The sequence below is a fragment of the Poecilia reticulata genome, linkage group LG4 (assembly GCF_000633615.1).
Source record: "Poecilia reticulata strain Guanapo linkage group LG4, Guppy_female_1.0+MT, whole genome shotgun sequence".
In the NCBI taxonomy this organism is placed as follows: domain Eukaryota; kingdom Metazoa; phylum Chordata; class Actinopteri; order Cyprinodontiformes; family Poeciliidae; genus Poecilia; species Poecilia reticulata.
The window spans coordinates 15313676-15337215 of record NC_024334.1 but is presented as its reverse complement, the minus strand read 5'-3'; the positions used below and the strand labels follow the sequence as shown (position 1 = coordinate 15337215).

Here is a 23540-nt window from a genome sequence, read left to right as displayed (position 1 = left end):
ACCAAACCCTCCAAAAGAAATATATACATTTGACCACAAAGTCAACACAGCACGCTCTGCACATGTGTCCCACTTCAGATCCTGCTCTCCCTTGATAAAAATAAAAACTGGTTGCTATTCAGTCTTCATATTTCATGTCATTCCATAACCAGGATGATTCCTGGCTGCTGCTGATTGACAAAAAATACTGCAGAGAGCATGTTTTACAACAAAAGTCTGGATTCTGGCATAGTAAAAGCTGACAGGGTCCAGTGGCCAACAGCAACAGTGTACTCAACATCTATGAAGCTTTGCCAGTGAGTCAATTAAGTCTACAGAGAACTCAGACCAGGAAAAAGGAATGGCAGAACTTATTCCAAGTTCTATTGTCTTTCTTTTAGAAGGTGGAGTAACGGAAGCTAACCGGTGGGTTGAAATATCCAGCATAAAGCTCAAACTTAGCTCTTCTTTTCTTTTTCCCACATGTTTGCTGCCCCACCTACAAGAGGTGATAAATGGAGATCGGCAGCTTGTGGATATGCTGCAGCTTCAACACACCTATCAAATAATCAAGTGATCAGCAGCAGTCTCTGAAGAACATAGCTCCATGCTGAGGAAGCAATCGAGTTATTCGATTCAGGTATGTTGGAGCAGAGACACATCTAAAAGTTGCAGTACACAAGACTATGAAGACTAAAGTCTGATGCATAAAAGTTTATATTTGTGGTAGCCAAAGTCGGTCCTTGAGGGCCGGCATCCTGTAGGTTTCAGTTCTCTCCTTGGTGGTAGTAATAACCTTTTCACCATGTCAATGTTCTTCTTAGGGCTTCTAATGAGCCATCATTTGATCCAGGTCTGTTAAACCAGGGGGAGAACTAAAACATGCAGGATGCCGGCCCTTCAGGACCGACTTTGGCCACGACTGGTTTATATAGAGTCTATTCTTGGGTTGGAATGTCAAAGGTTAAATCTAGAACTAAATCCAGTTGAGAATTTGTGGCAAGACTTGAATTTCAGAGCTATTATGAAGTAAAAGGGTGGGTAGACGTTTGAGAAAATGTACAAGGTTCTTCTACAAAGTATTGACTCAGTAGGCTGAATACAAAAACATAGGGCTGGGTGAAACGGCTTCAAAATAAAATCAAAAAAATGTTTTACACCAAATTTGATTTCTTTCCCCTCATTTTTTTCTTAAAGCTTTTTAACAAACGACCCAAAATATCTTAAAAAACTGACTTTTATTTCCATCATTCCTTGTGTGAGTTAATCTCACACAAGGAATCAAAAATAAATAGAAGTTGTAAAACATGCTTGTCACCAATATGGTAGTTCATGGGTGAGCTAACATCACTCCAAACTTTGAAAACCCAAAGAGTGCACTGGTGAAAAAAAAAATCTAAATTTTTCCAAACATTGCATTTTTCTGCTTAATCGATAAATTCCAGTTATCGCCAGGCCTACAAAAACACCCCACTATTTTGAAGTTTTCATAGTAAAAAGAAAAAGGAAAAAAAAATGCAAGGGGTTATGAATACTTTTGCACTGTGCCGTCAGTCAAAGAAAATTAAAAAAAGAACTCTGAGTGTCAAAAACATAATCCTGTAATTAATTCTGTGTTTCAGTTTCTAAATTTTTTTTATTTCACTTTAAGTTTTAATAGTTTTACTGTAACTTTCCCAAGTTGCAGGGATAATTTGGGACAATATTTCACAGCAAGGAATATTGCTATGAGCAATATTTTTTCATTGCTGTCACATCCCAGAAATGAACAACTTTAAATTTGATGTAGGAGTTTGAGTGTAACTGAGAAACAAAGCATGTCTCAGTGGCCTTCTAGTTTCTAATATCACCAGTGAAGCGCAGAGCAGATTGTTCCGTCAACAATGTGTTGCAAGGTGTTCCAAGTTTGTGGCATGTTAAGGAGGTGTCACAGTGGATAGAAGCAGAGAAGCAGATCGGTGCCTGGGACTCCTCTGGCTTATATTCCAGCAAGCAAGTCAGGTGGGTGAACAAGAAACCGGCAGCTTCTAATACCAGAAGGCTCTTGGGCTGTCACTCAAACATGAAATAGTTAACACCTAATTCGGTGGGGGCCCGTGGAGTCAGTAAAACCATTAGCTCAGCTTTGTCTGACTGCAGGGGCCTCCCGCTCCACTGTTAAGTTTCCACACTTAACGACCCGGCTATTGTGCATCTGACGAATACCAGGAGAAAAAGCACTAAGAGTGAAAGCTGACACTTTGGCTTTCACTCAGTGAATATACTTTTGATTGTCAGATATGTCTGATATATATTCCTACAACACAGAGACGTACAGTGCGCTGCAAAACTATTCATACCACTTGAGCTTTTCTCAGATTAAGTCACGTTTCAACCACAAAAGTCAGTGTAGTTTATCGGCATCTTCTGTGACAGACCGACATAGGCATGGCAGCAACATAGAATCCGAATTAAATACAGATACGTGGTTCTTCTTAAGCCTTTTTTTCTCCCTTGAAGCTGAAGCTGAAGCAGAAGTTAAAACCGATGACTTTGCTGGGGAATGATGTTCAACACTGTTAGACACACAGCAGCAGCTCTGCCTGCACTACATGTTTTAATGACGCTTCTCAGCTGTTTTCTGTCTGCCACTACTGACAAGTGGAGGCATTTACTTTGACACTGGCCTGCTGGTCCCCACAGACTCCCAGGCCAAATGCACATCCATCTGCATTGAATGCATCATTCTGTTAGACATGAGAATATTTGCATTACAGAACATAAAAGCATATGACGCTAGGCATGTATATTGTTTTGAAAGCCATTTGCTTTAAAATATTTTATTAAAAGAGCTTAATATTAGATGAAATGCAGTTTAAAAAAAAACATCATAGCTACTACACAGAAACATTATTGTGCAGGAAGCACTTTTATGTGGAGGTGAAGATTACTAATATTACTGAGTGATGAAAGTCCAAGTCACGCAAGTGGAAAGAAGTTTCATAAGGTCTAGCAGAGGCTTATTAATACTCTCCTCTAAATGTCAAATAGGCTGGGACACACAAAATATGTGGGTGGAACACAGCTCTTAACGTAATGAATGCGTTTATAGACGGGCCGCTATACAGTGCGCCGTTTCTGCAGCCGGTACGCGTCGCGCTGGCTTTTACAGCAGGATGTTTTGCGTTGGAGAAGTAAGCAGGAAACACTTGAGGACATGTGGAAATCATTTGTGTACCTGATGCTGCATTCCTCCACAATGCCGTGGTGTTAAGATGCAATTGAAAACGATACGATTGCTTCTGGGAAGGCCAAAACACAGAAAAGCCTTTAGACCACAGGAAGGCAAAAGCGGAGAGGGAAAAAAAAAAAGATTTTCATATAACATAATAAGGGCTTGGCCTAGGCTTCTGGTTTGCATTCTGTGACAATTCTTCTCGTGTGATACACAGGATTTCAACAAGAGCACTAAAGAAGACCATTTTAGGCCGTTTTCTATTAAATTTCCCAAAGAGGCCCCCTGGTACCTTTGCTAAATATTGCTGGCTCCCTCAGGGACCCGGTTCTGGCTAAACCAAGATATCCGTTGCTAAATATTCCTTGCTAAATATTTTCATTTTTCTCAACCAATTGTACCCTGATTCTAACAATAACTCCTGTTCAGCTAAGGTACTAAACAGAAAAAAAAAAAAGTGGGAGGTGCGGGGGAACTAATCAACTCCTACAAAACAAGACCTGAATCCTAGAACATTTACTGCCACTCCTCAGGAGAATGATAAACACATTCATTTTGGGATTTTAATTATTTAAATTCTTTATATAGTGTAGAATAATTTACCCAGCAAGCAACTGTTTCTTACATAGCAAGATGCACCTCAACCACAAACTTTTTATAGCCATCAGCAACATTCAGCCATAATTCTGGTTGAATATTTGACCACTCTACTTGGCAGAATTATTGGGGCTCATTTAAACTGATTTTATTCCTGGAACAGATTGAGGATACAAGCATAACCCACAAACTGTAAATGTGTTGAAGAGATCATCCTAATGGTAGTCTGCTTTGATCACTTCCAAACCAATTCTGATGTGTGTTTAAGGTCAATGGACCTTAAACACACATCAAGGTTTTGGCTGTCTAGCCAATGATGTAAAGTGAGGTAGTCTGCCCTCCTCATGCAGACTACCTTGATACCTCCAAACATCCATCTTCTCAACTGATCAAACCTCTCAAGTCTTTTTTTTTCTCTCTCAAAATCGGTTTGGTTTGCCAATTTGGTTGTTGCAAATTTCAGTTCAGCTTCAAAGTTTTGACTTTGGTTCCATCTTGGTAGGAACCATTTCCATGCGAATACAAAGAATCACTTCTCTTCAGTAGAGAGGGACACTGGCTTCCAAGCTCTTTACCGTTCATGGCAAGCTTGAGCTGTGGTGAGTACTGGATCGCTGGGTGGTAGTTTGGGCCTTTATATAGACCCTGGCAACTTGGTGACACATCAAAAGAACTTCTATTTATGTAAAGTTGTTTGAACTGATGATCTAAATTCACTGCTGTTTAAAATGGCTTTAAAATACTTTCCCAGCTTGTGTGAATATACAACTCTCCTTTTAGGATTTTGACTGTTGTTTCCAATTGTTCTAAGAAGCGGTAACTCCTAGTGCCAAATAATATCAAATACGTTTCTTTCATGCTGGCAAAGAGAAACGAGAGCCTGCCAATCAGTTGTTGACCTTTGCAGAACCCTCAGAAAGATTAAGGTGATCCTGTAAATATTTAATGCTGTTTGAGTATTTTCAGCAACAATAATACCTATACTACAGGAATTTTTGTTTTAAGTCAATATTTCCTATTGCATAATCCTACAATATTGATGAAAAAATACTAGTTAAGTTGAAAGACAATTTTAATTTTAAGACATTATTTGTGAAATAATTTTCCAATGGAACTTGTACTTTTTCATAAAAACAAGCTCCTATATCTCACTGAATAGTTACATCTAAGTCAATTTTGACTTATTTTAAGTGTACCAAGATATCTGCAGCAGAAACTGTTTTTGCAGTCTTTGTATTAATGCAGTGAAGATTGTATGTGTTTTTGCTTTTTTGTTGTGCATGAATTAATACAAAATGCAGGCACCAAGCCATCTATCATGTTTCTGGACAGAAAGAGCCATTATTCACATATGGAAAAAAATTATGAACAGTGGTGAAATTTTCAAGGAGTGACTGGCCAACCAAAATTACATTAAGAGTGTATTATTAACTCATCCAGGAGTCTACAGAGGAATGTAGAGGACTGCAGGTCACATCTGCCTCACTCAGAGTCAGTGTTTATGATTCAAAAATGAGAAAGAGCCTGGACAACAATTGCATCAAAGAATGGCCAAAACTACTGTGGAAAAAAATTAACCCAAAGACCTGCTTGAATAAAATTTGTTTAACTGTGACAAAAACAATTACAAAATGACTTGTAAGAACTGTAACTGTAAATTCCCAAACAAATAAAAGAAGATTGATATCTTGCTGCACTGAATACGCCTATCATTTTCACATCACAGGCCAGGCTCCTCTGCAGATTTGCGATGCATCAAATATTTTAGTCATAGACATAGGCAACCGGGAAGGGAAGACAGTGAGGAAATGAACACAAAGCTTGAGGAAGAGGGATTTAAAGGCTTTAAGTGATGCTGGACTCACATGAAAGGTATGATGGATGTACAAGGCCAGGTTCTCTGCCTTAACATTCCATATCACAGGTTGGGGGGAGTTAAGCACAAAGACCAAGCGCTTCTGGTGCTGGCGCACGGACTGGATGGGCTTGAGATGCAGCTCAACCTGGTGAGAGGAGGAAATAAGAAACAGAGCGTTCCCATGAGAAAGACAGCAAGGTCTCCTTTTCACAGCGGCGGAACCCACATCATGATCTCTTTTCAAATACAAATACATGACATCAACATCAAACCTTTGGATTTTCTCCCCTTAGCAAGAAATAGGCAAAACAAAGGGACTATCATTGTGTAAACACAGATGTATTGTGTTGTAGATTGTTCCTCTTTATCTGGCTTTTGGGGCTGTTTCTGAACTTTACTGATAAAGTGGAAAAAGACAGCACGCTGGGTTCTCCCTAAAAGGATCTTGTTTTGCTCTGATATGCATCCTCAGAGGGATCTGAACTCTCACACAGTGGAGTCTTTGTTAAAGGCAGAAAGCATAGTAAGCGGCTGGTCTCTGTTGTGATCTGTACAGCAATGCAACTATGTGTTTGGTTCTCAGAATGCTATTCAAACAGATTTTTAATGCTAGAATGAAGGAAAGAAAACAAACTTTCATGTGTGACCTTATTTTGTTTCCTTCTTCCCTGGATCATTTGGACTAAATACAACTTAGCATATAAGCCCACTGAACCCAAACCCATCTGACACAAATCTGCCACTTTGTTCAGTTATCTTTCTGAACTTTTAAAATTAGACTTTGTTGATTTGTAAGCTTTGCACCTCCAGAGTTTTCTTTCTCTCAGGCTGTTTTGGGGACTGGCTGAAAGATTTAGTGAGCTGACAGTCACACTCTTCGTCTTGAAAGGCTCCTTTTGCTCATGTTAATCCAATTAGCCCCATCCAGTGTGTCAGCAGAAAAAGCCAGTAAATCACAAACCCAGCCCACATTATGTGACTTAACGACCCTTGAAGTAATTTAATCAGTTACAGCTAACAAAAATATTGGTCCTGCTTCTTATGAAAACACAACCTATCATGAAGACTATTTATAGGCAAATGAAGTGATGTGATTTTGTTTTTTTGTTGTTGTTTTTTTGAGAAAATCAACAACTAAACTTTGATGTTCTTTAATTATTAAAGATCACTGACAATCATTTGAATGATTGATGTAAAGACAAGTTCAAGCAATCTGCACATCTGCTTTAATTGTATTAACATTTTACAAACTACATGTTATTTACTTTGCACTCTTTTTCTTTCTCTGTTTGTGTAGCAAAACTCTTACAGGGCAATTTTCACCATGTGAGGATCAAAGCAAAGAGGAGCAATAATTCACTTTCATGCATGGACTAGGTATATTATTATTCTAGTTCCAGCGTAGCGGAGGAAAACAGTCTGAATCTGCTTCAGTTATTTTTGCTTCACTTTTAATATGATGTGATTTACCTAAATGAAGATGAGCTCAATCATAAAAGAATAACAGCCTGTTGAAAAAACTGTATCCAAAGCTCTGCACATCACATTGATTACTTATCAATCCATTATCACAAAATGGAAACCTACAAAAAACTAAGCCACAGCTCAGGTTGGAGAAATTGCTACCAGGACAACAATTAGTTGGACATAAGCAGGGGCGGATCTACTGGGGTGGCATGGGGTGGCAGTTGCCACCCCAAACGAGAGCCTTGCCACCCCTGTTGCCACCCCAGCTGGCGACTATGAAGTCAATAAATAGTTATGGCAAATCCGACATTAAGCGCATGAAACTCTTTTTTCCGACAACAATGAATGCAACAGAATGTAACTTGACACCCACTGCTAAGTAGTGGGAAGTGCGAGAGAAGGACAGAGCGCGAGGCAGCAGCATTGATGGATATATATGTTACTGGACTGGACATTATACGTGACTTATCGTAAGTCACACATGCGCCATTTCTGTCCATTGAGTCAGGAATATTTGTGTTATATTGGTCAGGAAAATACTACAATCACGCTAAGAATCAGAACAACGGACGCAATGTTTAGCAGTTAATTCAACCATAGATAATGGTAACAAGGGCTTCAGATTTCACAGGTGAGGAAAACTTTTAATTTAAAGAAAACATTGAACAAGTGAGCAGTGGGTCAGTTATACTAGCCTAACTGTTAGCCTGCTACTGACTTTGATAACCTTAACATGTGCTGCGCAGTTCGGTGTGTTTTGGTTCCGTTAGCACTAAAACAGGTCAACCCGCCCACCAAGTCATCAGTAGAGCAGCTGTTTAAATCAGCTAATCAACCGCTGCTGTGCTCAGGCGAAAACTTTTTAATAATGACAATATCGACATTAAGCCTGACAATATAATGTAACAGACTGGATGTTCTGTTTTAGTGTTTTTGGTACTTTTTTGTGGGGGAAATGTTTGCTTTTTGGTGTTGATTCCCCTGATCGGTAATCTCTGCTCTATCTGCTCCTCGAGCTTGTTGTCTGTCGGGTGCCAAGGCAACGGGTCGTGTGTAATGCTGACGTACAGAGCGAGAAAAGGCGGAATAGAAGTTTTTGGAGCTATTTTTTCTTTATTTCTTTATCCATTTGAATTTTTTTACTTTATTCTTAAATTTCTATTTTTTGTATTATTTACAGAGTTCATTTGTAGGTTGATAGTTGTTGATTTTATTTATTTTCTAAATTTAGACAAGAAGTAATGTGGGTCAGTCCACTTTCTATAAGTGCAGGGGCCTGGAGAAGGACCAGCAGGCATTTGGGTTTGGGACCGATGGTTTTTACCAGAGCAAGAGAGGTAGCATGAGAACAAATGAAAGTTTGATCTCTATAATTGTTTGRTGAAAGAGGAAAATAAATCACCAAGAACAATCAATAAGTTCGGACATTGAACCTTCTTTCGCCTGTGTCGAGAAACATGACCCCCGTGCCTTGGTAGTGGCTTGGTGGAACTTTTATTGGATGTTTGGCTTTGCAAACAGTCAGAAGTGGTTCTGTCTAGTTCGGTTCTTCACCTGTTTATCAGCTTTATTGTGGCGCACTGCAGCTGCTGCGATTCCTAAAAACAAGCGACAAAAACTGAGCTAATCCCCGGTGTTCTCAAAATGTGGTGATATTTATAACAGTCATCAAACTACGGCTCCTACAGCATATTTAAAATATAACAATTGACCAATATAAGTAGAAATTCGCCCTTGTATCTTGACAGAACTAACAGAAACTAAACTGTTTATAGATTTGTATCATGGAGAATTTATCAAACATCAGTTTTCTAATCTAATAACAAATGATGGCGCTAGTAATATTTTCATGACAGATTTCTCCTTGTCCTTTATTGGGATAAAATGGTTTTCTGGACACAATGAATCACATTGCGAGCAATAGGCGCTGTCCAGTCCATTGATGCATATCAATTAGCAGGAGTATGAAAGACGTAAAAATAATTAACTATGCTACATTAAGAACTCTTGCCACCCCATAAATATTTTTCTAGATCCGCCCTTGGACATAAGTTATAAGAAGAAAGTAAGAAGTTTACCACGTTTTACCATGGCAAGGCAAACATGTGGAAGGAGGTTCTCTGGTCTGAATAAAAATATCACACATTTTTTTATTTTAAATACATTTAACAAATATACACTGGTTTGTGTTGTGCTAAGATCTAAAATAAAAAAAGTGTGCAGAATGTTGTGGTTGTAAGGTGACAAAAAGGGGAACATTTCAGGAGGTAACATATTTTTGCAAGGTTCTAGATTCATATTCATACATGAAAGTGTTTGTATAATTCATTAGCTGTTTTGTATCACTGAAATGTGTAATCATATTGTGAAGGAATGACATTGATATATCAATAAATGCTGCAGAATAATCTTAAAATGTGTACTCTGTAAAGCCAGGCTGTTTCATACCAAGTGGTTCAGAGCCTTAGAGCCATTTGTCAGTTTTCAATTTTTCAGTTAGAGCAATCACATTAATGAGGAAAAATAAGAATTTCATATTTTCTTGTAATCACTGAAGATTCTGGCTGAAAATTAGGATCAGATGTTTTCTACTTAAGAACGTCAGTGTTTTTTTTTTATTAGTATGAGTAAAACCACTACTGCATTTACAAAATCTGTCCCTGATAAAGTAATTTAGAAGGAGAGAGCAGCACTGTGAAAAGAGAAAACAGAAGCATCAAAGCCCAAATATTTTACCCCTGGAGTAGAGGAGCACAAAGCAGAACGTTTAAAAACGGCAATGCTGCAAGAATCCTTCCTTTCCTTTGAGACATGAAAATGGAAGAAATTACCAAACACTTATCTATGAGGCAATCTGGATGAGGATCTAAATAAACAGATCACAGACTCGCTGTCTTTCCTCCAGATCCCCCCGCTCCACCTCCTCTTCTTCACGCCATCTTTACTCCAGACACTGGGAAAAGTGTTGTTCCTCTGAGAATAACAACAACCGAGATATAATCATACCTGGCTTGGCTTTGAGGTCCTGGCTTTGAGAGATGGAACAGGGGGGTAAAAGAAGAATGAGAGCGAGGGGGAGACTTGTTAAAAAAAAGGAGGAATTTTTTAAACCAGACAGAAACATTTCCAGAAGACGTGAGTCACCTGAGCACACATGCATAAACAGAGCGCTGAGACGGGGACCTGCCAGGAAGCAATGAGGGTCGAAAAGGGTAAAAATTGTGATAATTCTGGACAATTTCTTTTTGAGAGATTAGGTAGATAGCAGGACTGGGCTTGACTTGAGGTTGCTAATTAGTATCTAATTGCACTGAAGTGGCAAATAGAAAGACTTGGCCTGGACTCGTATTGGAAACCGAGTCTTATGATTAATCTTTTTTTAATTTAAAGTGATAAAAGTCTAATCAGAGGTGTTATTGCTGTTATTTGATTAATGTTATCCCCTCTGAGTAACAATAATGTATTCTAATGAAAAATGCCTGCAAAAGGAGTTCTTAGAAGTTTCCAAGTTTGTCTGTTTTTATTTAATGGAGCCATTAAGCAAGGATTTACAGAATGAATGGATATNTATATACTGATGCATTAAATGTTCATTCATGATGATGGACATGAACCAAGGCTTAAACATTACCTTCTGTAGCCGCTAGGAAAGCTAAGCACAGGTGTAAAGCTAACTGGCCAGAGCTGGAAGAATCATTCCACAGTTGGGTGCTTTATGAGACAGTTACATCTCCACGTCCTGGTGGTTGCCAAGGAGATGAATCTATGACTTTGCAGATGGGTCTTCTTGGTGTCCTGAATTTACTGCAGGCATTTCCGCCGCAAAGTCGTTTCTGACCACCCTGACAGAGAATGGACATCGGTGCGACAGCAGACTTCTAAGCCAAGGTTGACAGTTTCTGAGTTTGTTAAAAAGCAAATGAACACAAAGTGTCACCAGAACCTTTCATCAACATGGATGAGGTCCCTCTCACATTTGATGAGATAAATATTACTTATAGTCTGGAAAATATGGTAAGCACAATTCAAGGCCATTTTTTTTGCAAGTTGAGTTCAATGTTCAGAAAAACCGTAAAGGTGTTAAATGTCCATGTTTTAAATCAAGTCTAGGAATAACTAATAAATAAGTAAATAATCCACAGCAAGTGTCGGTTCCAGGCAGAGAGCAGGTAATTTCAATCATTTGAGACTTGAGATTTGATCTGCCCTTGGAAAAATGACTTGTATACATTAATGGCAGACAGAAGATAAGTCCAGCAATCCACAACATCATTGGTTGGCAAGTGATTGTTGAGGACTCAGGAGCAGAATCAGCTGGTGTTAACATCTCTCCCCATAGATCTGCCATCTTGAGGCTCTGGCATAGCTTGGTGGTTTGGCAGGAAACCTCTTCCTAGCAAGATGAGCCTGGGAAGAAGAGGTGCAGAAAACATGGGAGTACCTCTTGTGATTTCTACCAGGATCAGCCATATTTGTTTGGAGACAGGAGGCTGAGGCTTATGGATTATTAGGAGGCTGGAACTGGGATTGAGAGGGTCCTGGGGTGTGTCTGCCAGCAGCAACAGATGTAGGTTTGTCCAGGCATATCGTGTTACTGAAATTAGACTTCACACGGGGGACGTCAGTTGGAGCTGTGCAAGCATGGCAGATCAAGAAGGCAGCATGTAAACAATGGAGCTATACAAGAGAAACAATAACCAAACCAGAGAATGTTGACTCCAAACAACAAACCCTACCAACTGAAATACCAAAATGCATTAAAGATTTGTTGTATCAACCTTTCAGACCACTCAGGTCTTCTGGTTCTGCTCTGCATCCCCAGAAACAGAACCAAACATGGAGAAGCAGCATTCAGCTTCTATGCACCACAAATCTGGAACAAACTCCCAGAAAACGTCAAAGATCCTGAAACAGTGAGTTCTTTTAAATAAAGGCTAAAAACCCACCAACTTAGAGATGCCTCTGATTAGTAGTAAGTGGAACATTCATCAACGTATTTGACTTCTATTCGCTTGATGATGGCGTTTGACAAAACATAATGTTTATTGCTGGTTTTGTAATTGGTAACTCTGTAATGTTTTTATGGTGTAAAGCATTTTGAACTGAATTGTTGCTAAAATATGTTATACAAATAAACTTGACTTTACTTAAAGACACTGAAAAAGATTTCTCCTAGATGTCTCTTTGTTGTAAAACAAACCCACACGGGTGCTTTTAAATCCCTCTAGTGATCATGTGCTGTAATTGTTGTGGGTGATTTGCTTCCCCTGTCCTGAGCATATGGTTCTAATTTTATGATCTTCTGAGGCAAGTAAATTACACTACGTTTCAAGAGTGTTTTACAAAGAGTGTGCATCAACACGGTCATGTGATACCCTTTTAAGTCGAGCACCGTGCCCTGTGGTGAACACGGCATTCGACCCCGCAGGATCAGCTCCACGTCAGAGTGGTCTCGCAGGAAAAGGGAGTTTCCTTTATTGACAGAGGTAATTAAGTGCCTGATGAGCCTCAGCGATTCAGAAGAAAACCCAAAACATCCTATAATTAGGCAAAAAGTAAAGCTAATCTGGCCAAACACTCTCCCTCCCAGGAAACAATTATCAGCTCAAGAAAGAATGAAAGCACAAGGCGTCCCAAAACATGAACATCAGGAGCTCACTTTAAGGAATCGGTAAACACACAGACAACTGTAATTACAACAAAAACCTTTTAGAAGGATATCACAAAGGAGCACTGCTAAGGTTAGCTTAAAATCAAACAGCTTCGACCTGCCAAGGTCCAATCTGTTCAGTTATCTGATCTGTGTTTGTATATGAGGGTGTATCTTGTCTGTCTACATCTTGGTTCTTTCTGGATCACTGCAGTTACACAAAGGGAGGAAGGATGATCATGGACCTGTAGCCAAGGAGCTCAATGATGGAAGCAAGGCGAACCAATGGCTCTTATCAGCCTGATCCACATTTTCCAGCATGATAGGGATGCTACCTGGAGCCTTTCCCCATGAACTGCGATGCTTATCAGTCTGCACTCTGCTCAATGTTAGACACCAGAGAAAACCAAAGGAGAAGCAAAAGCCCAAAAGACGTCAAAGTCAGATGGAGCATTTGGATAAAAACCTTTAAAAAGATTGGATCAGAACTACAGATCCTTGCAAAAGTATTCAAATCTCTTAAATGGATCTTGTTGCCTTTGAAACCACAAACTTTCATGTATTTTATTAGGTGGCTAATTGTGAACTGGGAGGAAGTCTTACACGGTCCATTGCAAGTATTCAGATTCAGCCCCCACCGCAGAGTTAATACTTTGTAGAACCTCAGCTCACAGCACTAACAGCTTCTGGTCCATTGAGGGACGTCTCTGTACCCTTTGCACATTAGAAACTGAATGTTTTGCTCATTTTTGGAATACCAGGAAAATGGCTTTGCCAATGATTCTAGTACATGAACATCTTTTGATCTGAACTATTCCAGTGCAGCTCTGGCAGTGTGGTTTGGGTCCCTATCTCTATGTCCACTGTCCTTAAAGTTGTGCAATTTGACATCTCGAAAATAAATTTGCTTAATGGAAACACGACACTTTTGAAAAAACTCTCACTTTGAAATCTGAAGTTTTGGTGTTTGGAGGAGGTGGGTTTCTGGCCGTATCAAAATGAGTGTATTTTGCAAAACTGAAAGGGAAACACTTGTTTTGCATCATACTAATCACATCATTAGCAACAGGATGTTACTACTGGCAGAAAAGACAAAGAAGATAACAGGAAGTGGTACAAGATGATGGCGGGGCATGTTTTTTAATTAATTATTGCGTGAACAAGCTTATTCACAGGTGACTTTAATTGCAATTTTTTTTGCTTAATCCAAACACACAACTGAAAAATTTTGTTGTTTTTTTCAACATTATGGGAATATCAAAGTTTTGCCCACATTTGTAGAAACACAACTATTTTCTTCCTAGAAAGAGAACAGGTTTTCTTTCAGGATTAACCTGCATTTAACAGTTTGCAGCTGTGACAAGCTCTTTCTATTTTCTGCTGATCTACTTAATCGTACATCCTAACCAACCTTTTCCCTAACCTGTGCCACTTTCTCTTTATGATGCTTTTGGTTCACTAATATTCTCCAATAAACCTCCCCTGCAAGAGTTAGCAGAGTGATTACACTTATCAGGGGTCTTGTAAGGGTAACGGGTTGTGATGAGTCCATCACACTTTTCAGTTTTCTGTTTGTTAGAAATGGTGAAAAGTAGATGTATTTTACCTCCACAAGGTGGCACTAGTTTGTGCTGATTTATCACATAATACAAAAGCATGGTTTGGCAGAGATGAAATGCAAAAAAGTAGACTTTAAAACTAATGTTAAAGCCAATACATTTATTTGTTAAGGGGATTTAGAGAGTCATCGATTCCTATATTAACAAAGAAAATTCAGAGCAGAAGATGCGAGAGCCAAATCTTGGATTCCATGTGTGCATGAGTGAATTGACTGGGCCTCTGCTGATGTGCATGTGGTTCTACTGCTTAAGCTCCCCATAAATGGACATATAATGAGACCGCAATCCTGGTATCTAATGGAGCATTGTGGAGGTGTGGATAACTGTGTGCTTTTCTTCTGTTCTTCAATCTACCTACCACTTTCATTTTAATGTGCTTTTTTTAAAGAAAAAAAAATGCATTTCTTCAGATGCATAGGGAGTATGTGCATTGTTGCCAAACTGTTATAATGTCTGTAGGCCCACACAGTTGGCTGCACCAGCTGTGTGGACTTGCTGATTAAATTTGCATCAGCCGACACCGCACAAGTTTCAACCAAAGTGAAAAGCTTGCTGGTTTGTTCTACCAACATAATATAGTTTACGTTTTTATCGCCACAAAAACCTAAAAGGCTTAAACAAAATCTAGAAAAGGCACAGTCACCTAAAGGGAACACGATGTGGCAAAATCCTGGCTTCAGTGGTAACGAACCACTGAGAGCAGGCCTGAGAGAAAACTTTGCCGGCTCCCAATGTGTGTGTTTTGTTTAGTGTGTGAGCTCAGCTTAGCTCTGTTCTCACCACTTGTTTGTGCCTGGTGAGTTCCTCCAGCCAGTCACTTACACAGTCTATGATATCTGTGAATTCCAGCTGATAAAGCAATCATCTGCTCTGCCTCACCATGATCAGGGTTTGCGGCCGCATTTGATGTCTGTTGTACTGATTAGAGAAGGAGGAACGATTTGAGATATCACCGGCCCGTCTGTTTATCCCCCCCCCCACGGGACTCTGTTTAGAAATGCTATATTTTGCGGCAAGCTAATACACGTTTCCAGCTCGTCGCCATGGCGCAATACACTGCTTGAAAGCAAATGCATGTGGAAAAATGTTATACCTCGATCTTGAATCCAGAGCAAAGGAGCCAGAGTGAGGCAACTGTTCTTTCTTTGGGTCAGCCTGTAAAAATATGACTACAGCATCCCTGAAGGATTAGAGTTCAGATGAAATATGAGCAGGCCACTCTGCCTGAATCTCATTTTCTTTAAAGTAAAACTCACTGTCATTCCCTGAAACTGTGAAAGCGTTTCATACTTCTTTTTAGGAAACCACAGTGTAGTGAAGCCTTGCGTTTCATCCAAGCGCTACGGCTTTCATGCTAACTCTTATTTGGCCTATTTATAGGTAATGCTTTCGAATCTAGTCCGTCCCCACTGTCTTCAGGGGCTTGCATGCGTAAAAGAGAGGAGAGGGGTTTCTGTTACTCTGTTCAGGGCTACTGAAGCTGAAGAAAACATTACGTCTTATTTCAGACAAATGCTAATAACACAAAGGAAAGATAAAAAAAAAACGTCTAGACATGCTCGTGTCAGAGCTCAAAACTTTATGAAAACAGAGACGTAAGAGGGTATGAAACAAGAAGTCTCATATTTAGAGGGCGCCGATATTAAAAATTAAGAGTTTAAGAGAGGAAGAGAAAAAATAAAAAGCTTAAATCTACATGTTTCTATCTGGCAGAATGAATTTCAGATAGTCTGGTGCAGCTATCAACACGACTTGTAGCTCCTTAAGAGACCTTAATGGAAAATGAATTACATACCACTACTCTTAAGCTTTGCTTTACCATAATCACTTAGAGAAATGACATTTCAGCGTGAAAGAAACACACTGACATGGATCAACAGAAGAAATAAATAACAGGGACATCTGATAAATTGGGTGCCATCAGTTAAACCACTAGGCCGGTCACCATAGCAATTTTTGCTGGATGATAAATTATCTCAGAAGTTATTACATTAAGTGATAATGCTGTTGTTTTGAGACCATTCCTGTAATATCACTGAATGCCTTTTGAATGTAAGCTTATCCCAGACCATGATGTATGCACAGTGACTATTGAGTTACTGTGTTGCACCTACTGACAGAGTGTTGGTGTAAAAAGGACTGGGCTGGAGCCAGAATGCTGACTTCAAGTCATGTTCACCTGTGGCTAACAGTTCAGACTTTGCAGAGCGCCTTCACTGGCGCAAGCAGGAAATCCTTCACTGCTTTAGAGAAAACGGAGACGAACCACAACTTTCACACGAAGCAGGCCTCACACACTGCACCAGCAGGATGTGTGTCTGAAATTCTCCCTTGTCCTTATTAGCCCATAAGCTCGGTGTGAAAAAGCTGATTTGCTCCCCATATCTCATCGAGTCTCGGCTGTGCAGTCGCTCGCTGTGACTGAAAGGGTCAGTTTGTGTTTTCATGTTGCAGACGGCCGACGCTCAGCCACAGGCCGTGCTGCAAGGCACTCAGAACACACCAGCACAGACTGCTCTGCAGCCAACATGCTACTTCCTCTCTCGGAGATGAAGAGGAGAGCAGAGAAAGAGAGAGAGACTTCTTCAACTGCACACTGACCAGGTTGAAAAAAAGCAAAGTGATGCCAAAGGAGGAAACTGATTTATCACACCTCAGAGTTACATGAAATCTGTTCAAAGCAAGAGAAAAGAAAAACATCCACTGTATCTCTGCAACAAGTGAAACTTTGAGAAATACCAAAACAACTACAGAATATGAGCATAAACAGAAACTGGCTGATTACTAAATAAGAGCACATCTCTCTTATGTGATGACACCTTTGGTACAGATGTGCAAAAACTGAATGAATAGTTTTGCAAACTAACAAATAGCAGCCAATCTGAGCCCGGTTTCTCTTCAATATAGTTAAACACAGTCGTTATTTAGTTTCCTGTGATATGGTGAAATTTTTTAGTAGGAGTTCCAAAAAATAGAGAAAAATGTCTCAGTAGGGTGTGTTGTGATTCTTTCTTGGTGTGTTTTATTTCTGCAGACATCTCTATCTGAGAACCTGGGCTTTATTTTCCCAGGAAATTAATGTTTTTCTTAAAAACAAAAAAATACTGTTAAGGAAGTTCAATTTTCAATGTATCTGTAAAGCAAAACAAAAAACAAACAAACAAAAAAAAACGGATTCAATAATTATTTTCATATCAGTATTTGGAAATTGGCAGCCAAATCTCTGATCAGTGCACCTTTAACAGTAGACAGGCTGGATTATGCGACAAACTGGGTCAATCTGGAATGAACTGCAGCACAACCATTAATTGTATAAGAATCTGAGATACACCACTAAACCCAACATATTTCCCAAAGCAGCCATTTGCAATCCAAAGAGTCATGTTTCCCCTCAGTACCGGCAAAACAGAGCCACAAATGTTACGTGAACTGTTCTGTTTCTATTTGTATGTTTAAAATACAGAAACACATAAAAGTTGGTTAAATAAAACAAATGGAACTCTTTTCTGTGGGATGCTGAAATAATGTAAAAAAAAAAGTTTCAAACCTAAAGACAAAAAAATCAATCCAAGAAAAGTCTTCTGTTGTGGAAATTCAATTTTTATTATTCCATAATAAAAGAGGAAAAAACTACTAAAAACTTGCTTTTGTTATTTGAGCTATACTTAAAAACATTAGCTAGTTCTTGTCAATTTTTAGTCAAAAGTATTAGGAGCCACTGTAGAAGGTTCAAAGAGCCACTTGCAGCTCTGAAGCCTCATGTTACAGATCCTAAAGGCTGCTGTGTGGGACAGAAAGTTTGTGCTTGACTAACTTAATGATAGTTAATAAGGTTTGTATTTGGAACCCTGGTGATCTAAAAACATTATCAGCTTTAAGGTTTGGGAGAAACTCTTTCACAATGTAATCTCTTGATCGCAGGACAAACTGTTTACTTGGAGCCGTCAAGGATAAATAATGGAGAATAAAGTAGATGTTTAGCTGTGCTCTTTCAAGTGAATGTGGCCAAGAAGAAATCTCCTTATCTTGATCTCTTTATCGCTCTTTATTTACCCATAATTCCTTTAATCTATGAGACAACCTCTTCTTTCTGTCATGAAAGATCAGGGGCAGATTAAGCTGGTGACGGTGTATCTCCAGCACACTCCCGCTGAAGGCTGGCAGAGGAGGAATTTGAGTCCAAACAGGGCACTGTGCTCCACAGCTCAGGTGGACCAGAGTGAGTAGAGGTGCTGGTTGTCCTTCAGAGGGTCTTATCTAATCAAAAGCAAAGATCTTGAGAACCACAGTGAGCTTCAGCATGATCAGCTGGTGCCAGAGTGACCTTCTGTAGCCAAGGATGGACTATAGCAGTGGTCCCCAAACTACTGCCCGCGAGCCGGATCTGGCCCGCCTCCACATTTGGTCCGGCCCCCTGAACAATACCGGAGAGTGTTTAGATTTTTTTTAATATACCATATTTTCCGGACTATAAGCCGCTACATTTTTCCTAAGCTTTGAACCATGTGGCTTATGTTATGTTTACTGGTTTTTCTTCAACCACCAGGGGGCTCTTTAGCAGGAAGTGAATCATTGGAAGTCAAAATTGGAAATAAAAGAAGAAAGCACCCATTAAAACGGAATTAGGTTTTAATAGGGAATTGAAATTTGAGAATGTTGTTGATCAGTTAAATCGCATTGAAGGGAAAACTAAGATTTTTCGTTTTTTTAAATAATACTGGGATCATTATGAGAATTTGAGGTATAGATATTAGGATTCAATAAATGGCAGTAGTGCAACAATAATAGATGCAGTTTAGTTAAATCTAAACATGGCAACTTTGTCTTTTTCAACCGTAATAAATGTGATATTTAATTGACCTGTTAGGACTCAAATTTTGGGTGTCCGCCCCACTCTGCTGCTGCTGCATCGTTGTGGAAAACCTGGAGCGGCAAAGATATCTGCGGCTTATTTTTTGTAAAAAAAAAAAAGTTACAAAAATGTTATGTTTACTGGTTTTTAAAAAAATACTTTGGGGTTACGACTTATAGTCCAGTGCGGCTTATAGTCTGGAAAACACAGTATTAATTTCATTAATAGTGTTATTTATTTCCTGGATTTTTTTCTGTGAAGAACCCAGAGAGGGCTATTTGATTGTGCTTTCTGGAAAACAATAATTTTTTACATTTAGGCACTCCTGCAAATGTCACACTTTTTCTGTTACACACTGACTCCAGCCCCCACCAAAGAAGGGAAAAGTTTTGTGGCCCTCACAGGAAAAACTTTGGACTATAGGGACAAGCTGAACCTACAGATAGGAGAAGATGACTCGACTCCAAAGCAACATACCCAGCTCACTGATGAAAGAAAACATTCTGTACATTTTTGAAAAGAAAATGTGAGGCTCCCTGGAAAAAAATTATAAACTTTAACTCTAAGGAGACTTGTAGAGTTTTGATGGTTTGTTTAAAAAAAAAAAAAAAGAAAAGAAAAACAACCAAAAGCCAGGTCGGTTTAGAGGCAACGGCCTTGTGTGAAATAAAAACAGCATTATTTAAGAGGTCAAAACTAAGCTCAGAGTGTAAAGTAAAGTAAAGTAAAGTGATTAAAGAAATAGTTATATTTATGGCCTGTTTTCACCCTCATGTCCTCAAGTCTTCATGAAACACATAAACGGGATTATCTTGTCAGAATGTATTTCTGGTGATATTTCATAAATATTACAGCACACATGATTAAACCCGAGTAAAGCCAACATATTTTGAAGCTGTTACTTGACAGTGAACCAAGGTAACATAGTGTTTGCTGTCTGTAATGGAAAAACTAGGTTTAGCATGTTGATCAGTAGTTTCATTAGAAAAGTGGGAGGTAAATGTAAATGGTGTCACAAAGGAAGAAGGCTTTATCTTTGGTTGATTCATGTGGTTCTATGTTAATAATAGACAATGTGCACAAAAAATTGAACACTGAAAGACAAGGTAAATAATATTGATCTGATGAATTATTAGCAAGGTAGCTCCGTGCATATTGCACCTGTGACAGAGTATGAATAAATTCAATCAAACTCCTGAGTAGGCTGATTTGTAGTAGGGCCAATACTTTAACACCTTAATTAATATTAAATAATTTTAAAGCGTTAAAAATTTTGATGCAATTAGTCATCTTTTTGATTGTTTCTTTGATTTTACATACAACGTTTCTGGCTGCAACCCTTGTATATGTGCATTTCTGGTACAACCGTAAATCTGACGCACAAGCAACATCCACAAACAACCCTGGACGACAAATCCACTTCTCTTGGGTCACTGGGGTTTTAATTTTTGCTTCATAAAACAATCTGAAGGGATGCTGGAAAAGACTATTGCAGTTTTCAAGTTGTCCATCCTAAAAGGAGTTAGCCTATCAGTGAAGCTATTCAAGCTTGAAATAGGATCTCGATGCTAAACATGTAGCAGAAACACAAACATCCCCAACGCTAATGTCAGCGATTGATCACAGTCCACATTTCTGAAGATGTATTTAAAAACAAATGCTAAATGAGTGATCACGGGTTTGCACCAATTTGAAGGACGAATAACCTAAATAACAGATGCAAAACAATAGATATTTTTGTTGTTGAGCCCATTTGTCAATTTATTCAATAATTTATCAGGAAGAAGTGGTTTTAAATTGAAAATGCTGCTTTTCTTTTACATGGTTTTTTATTAAAATACAATTAATTGCAATTATTTAATTGATTACAGACCCTGAAATTGATTCCATTAGAAATTGTTCGAGTTCAACCATTAATTTGTAGATATGACAAATGTGCTTCAAACTATTGCCTTATTATGTTATCAGTGGTTACATCCACAGAATCTTTGCAAAAAAAAAAATTTCCACACATGCAGGGAAACTGCTGAAAAAAACAATTTTCTGGATCACCGTGAACTTTAGGTTTGGTTGCAGCCAAGAAGACCAGGCCAGCCCCAGAACAGTCTGCCCCTGAGGAATGTGCTGTAGAATTATGGTTGACAGGGCTGGCTATACATCTGCACATAGACTGAGGCCTTTACTTTTCACAGTAAAGTATCCTCATACAGTTCATGTGCTTGGAGTGTGCTTCCTTACATTTCTATCCAAAACTATCACCCCAAGCAGAGTATGATCAAAATACGAAATGAGCACAATACTAGCCAACATGATGAAGTACCATGTCACAAGCCAAAAGACATGAAGTGGATCAAAGATCAGAACGTTTACATTTTGGATGCATCTCCAAAAATTCTGTGGATCTGTCGAGCCTTCACATAGAAACTAAACTCAAGCAGGTCAGAGTGAACTGCAGACATTAAGAGGAAGGGAAAATTGTACGTCTCATAAATATGGTGCATTTGCTGAGACTAACTTTTGGAAAATTGAAAGTGACTTTTAGTGTTCTACAGAATAGCCCAGAAAGAAGCAAAATAATTTAAAAGCTGCACACTGTTGTCGACTATAAAGCAACATTCACAGTATAAAGCTGTAATATCTAAGGTTTAAGGTACATGCAACAAAAGCAAAACATCAATCTCTCAATTAAAATAATGGAATTATTATTTGCAATTATCATCTGTATGAGAGAGCGATTATCAAATGGGTGTTATTATCATTATGTTGTAAAATGCCTCAGCAGTGCAGGAACAGTTCTTCTCCTGCAGGTACTTCAAAGCTGCTTTCTGGATTCCACTCAGCAGCTCCAAGCTGCAAGCCTGCACATGCTACCCTACATATTGTGTTGACAGTTAAAAATCCAGACATGAGACTTCTTCACACATGATTCACGTTCAGGGTATGGCTGACAAGTCGCAGTCCAGCCGCAGGATCTGCGGCGTAAACCCTGAAGATGGGAAGGGGTTTCACTATCAGGAGATATGAAGAGGACCAACAAAATACTTGATCCTTTTCTAAAAATTGAAAAAACTTTTAGGTTCAGGTAGAGAAAGCTGATGTGATCGGGTTCAGATAACAGTCGCTTTACTTGGTGAATCTGTGTGAGTTCGTCACATACTGTTGTGTGTTAAAAGGTCACACCAGGGTATCAAAATGCACAGAGTGTGTGGATTTTCTCAGAAGCTGGTCATGAGAGGATGGCCTTTTTCAGGCGCTAGATAGATGAGGAGGCGGAGCTAACTCAGATCAAATGGAACAAAGTTGAACTTTAGTCTTTAGAAAAAGATATCCTCAGACTTTTCTGAGCTTTGTTTTTTCAAGTGTGAATGACTCACTCTTGCAGGCGTGCTGTCTGGGCCCTCTGCAGCATGTCCTCTCAGGTTAATGACGTGGACCTCCTGAGACAGGCTCATGGTGCCTTTGCTTGCACAGCCTGACATGGCGGTGAAGCTCTTCAGAATGGCCTGCACAGGGTGTCCAGTCCCGACCGGCAGCAGCTCACACGGACTGCGAAGCAAAGGCCCTTCGAAGCAAAAAAAATAACAAAGAACACATACATCACATGTATATTAAGGGAATATATATTTGTAATTTTTAATCAATTTGATAAGCACGTATTGGATAGTATGAAGCTAAGACATAAATAACAGCTTTATATAACTATTCGTTCACCTTGAATTTTTCCCACTCTTTGGCCAAGAAGATGACAGGAAACTGACGCTGCTCATCGCCATGAGCATGGCTACAGTGAGACATGGTGGTCAGATTTGATTCAAATCCCAGTAAAATACTGAGAAGTTTGTGGTTGCTTTGGTCAAAAAGGGCAAGACACCTTAATCAGGGCACCTGCAGGTTTCAGCAAGTCAAATTTAAGACTGTTTAATACCTTTTAAATGCCACTTTGAATAAGATTTATGACCAAAATACAATAAATATAGAGGATGATGGGGAGATTCTGCTGCACTACAATCAAGCATGGCAAAAACTAACATTTCGGAGGATGTTTGCGGATATCGGCAGAGTCTGTGAGATTCTCACACTGCATATGGCTCTCTACAGTCTTAACTCCCGTAGCACCAAGCTTAAAAGGTTTTGTTTTGTTTTGTTTTGTTTTGTTTTTTACAGCCTTGTATTAGTTAGCAACAGAAGTGAGCCAGTAGCAAAAATGAACATCATCCAGGCAACTAGACAAAAGAGTTGAAGTTATGATTGAGTCGTGTATACAGAGGGGAGCAACCTAAATAAGGACAGGATCATGTTTTAAT

At 39.1% G+C, this 23540-nt stretch overlaps 1 protein-coding gene across 2 annotated transcripts in view; it reads right to left on the bottom strand.

The window, feature by feature from the left end:
• tgfbr3 (transforming growth factor, beta receptor III) overlaps positions 1 to 23540 on the bottom strand; it is a 76365-nt gene that overhangs the window by 28838 nt on the left and 23987 nt on the right. For both annotated transcript variants that reach the window (XM_008407757.2, XM_008407756.2), the window contains exons 3-4: positions 22611 to 22798; positions 5656 to 5793 (exon numbers count right to left, since the gene is read on the bottom strand). In XM_008407757.2, coding sequence (XP_008405979.1) covers positions 5656 to 5793; positions 22611 to 22798 — 326 coding nt within the window. The remainder of the gene's footprint in view (positions 1 to 5655; positions 5794 to 22610; positions 22799 to 23540) is intronic.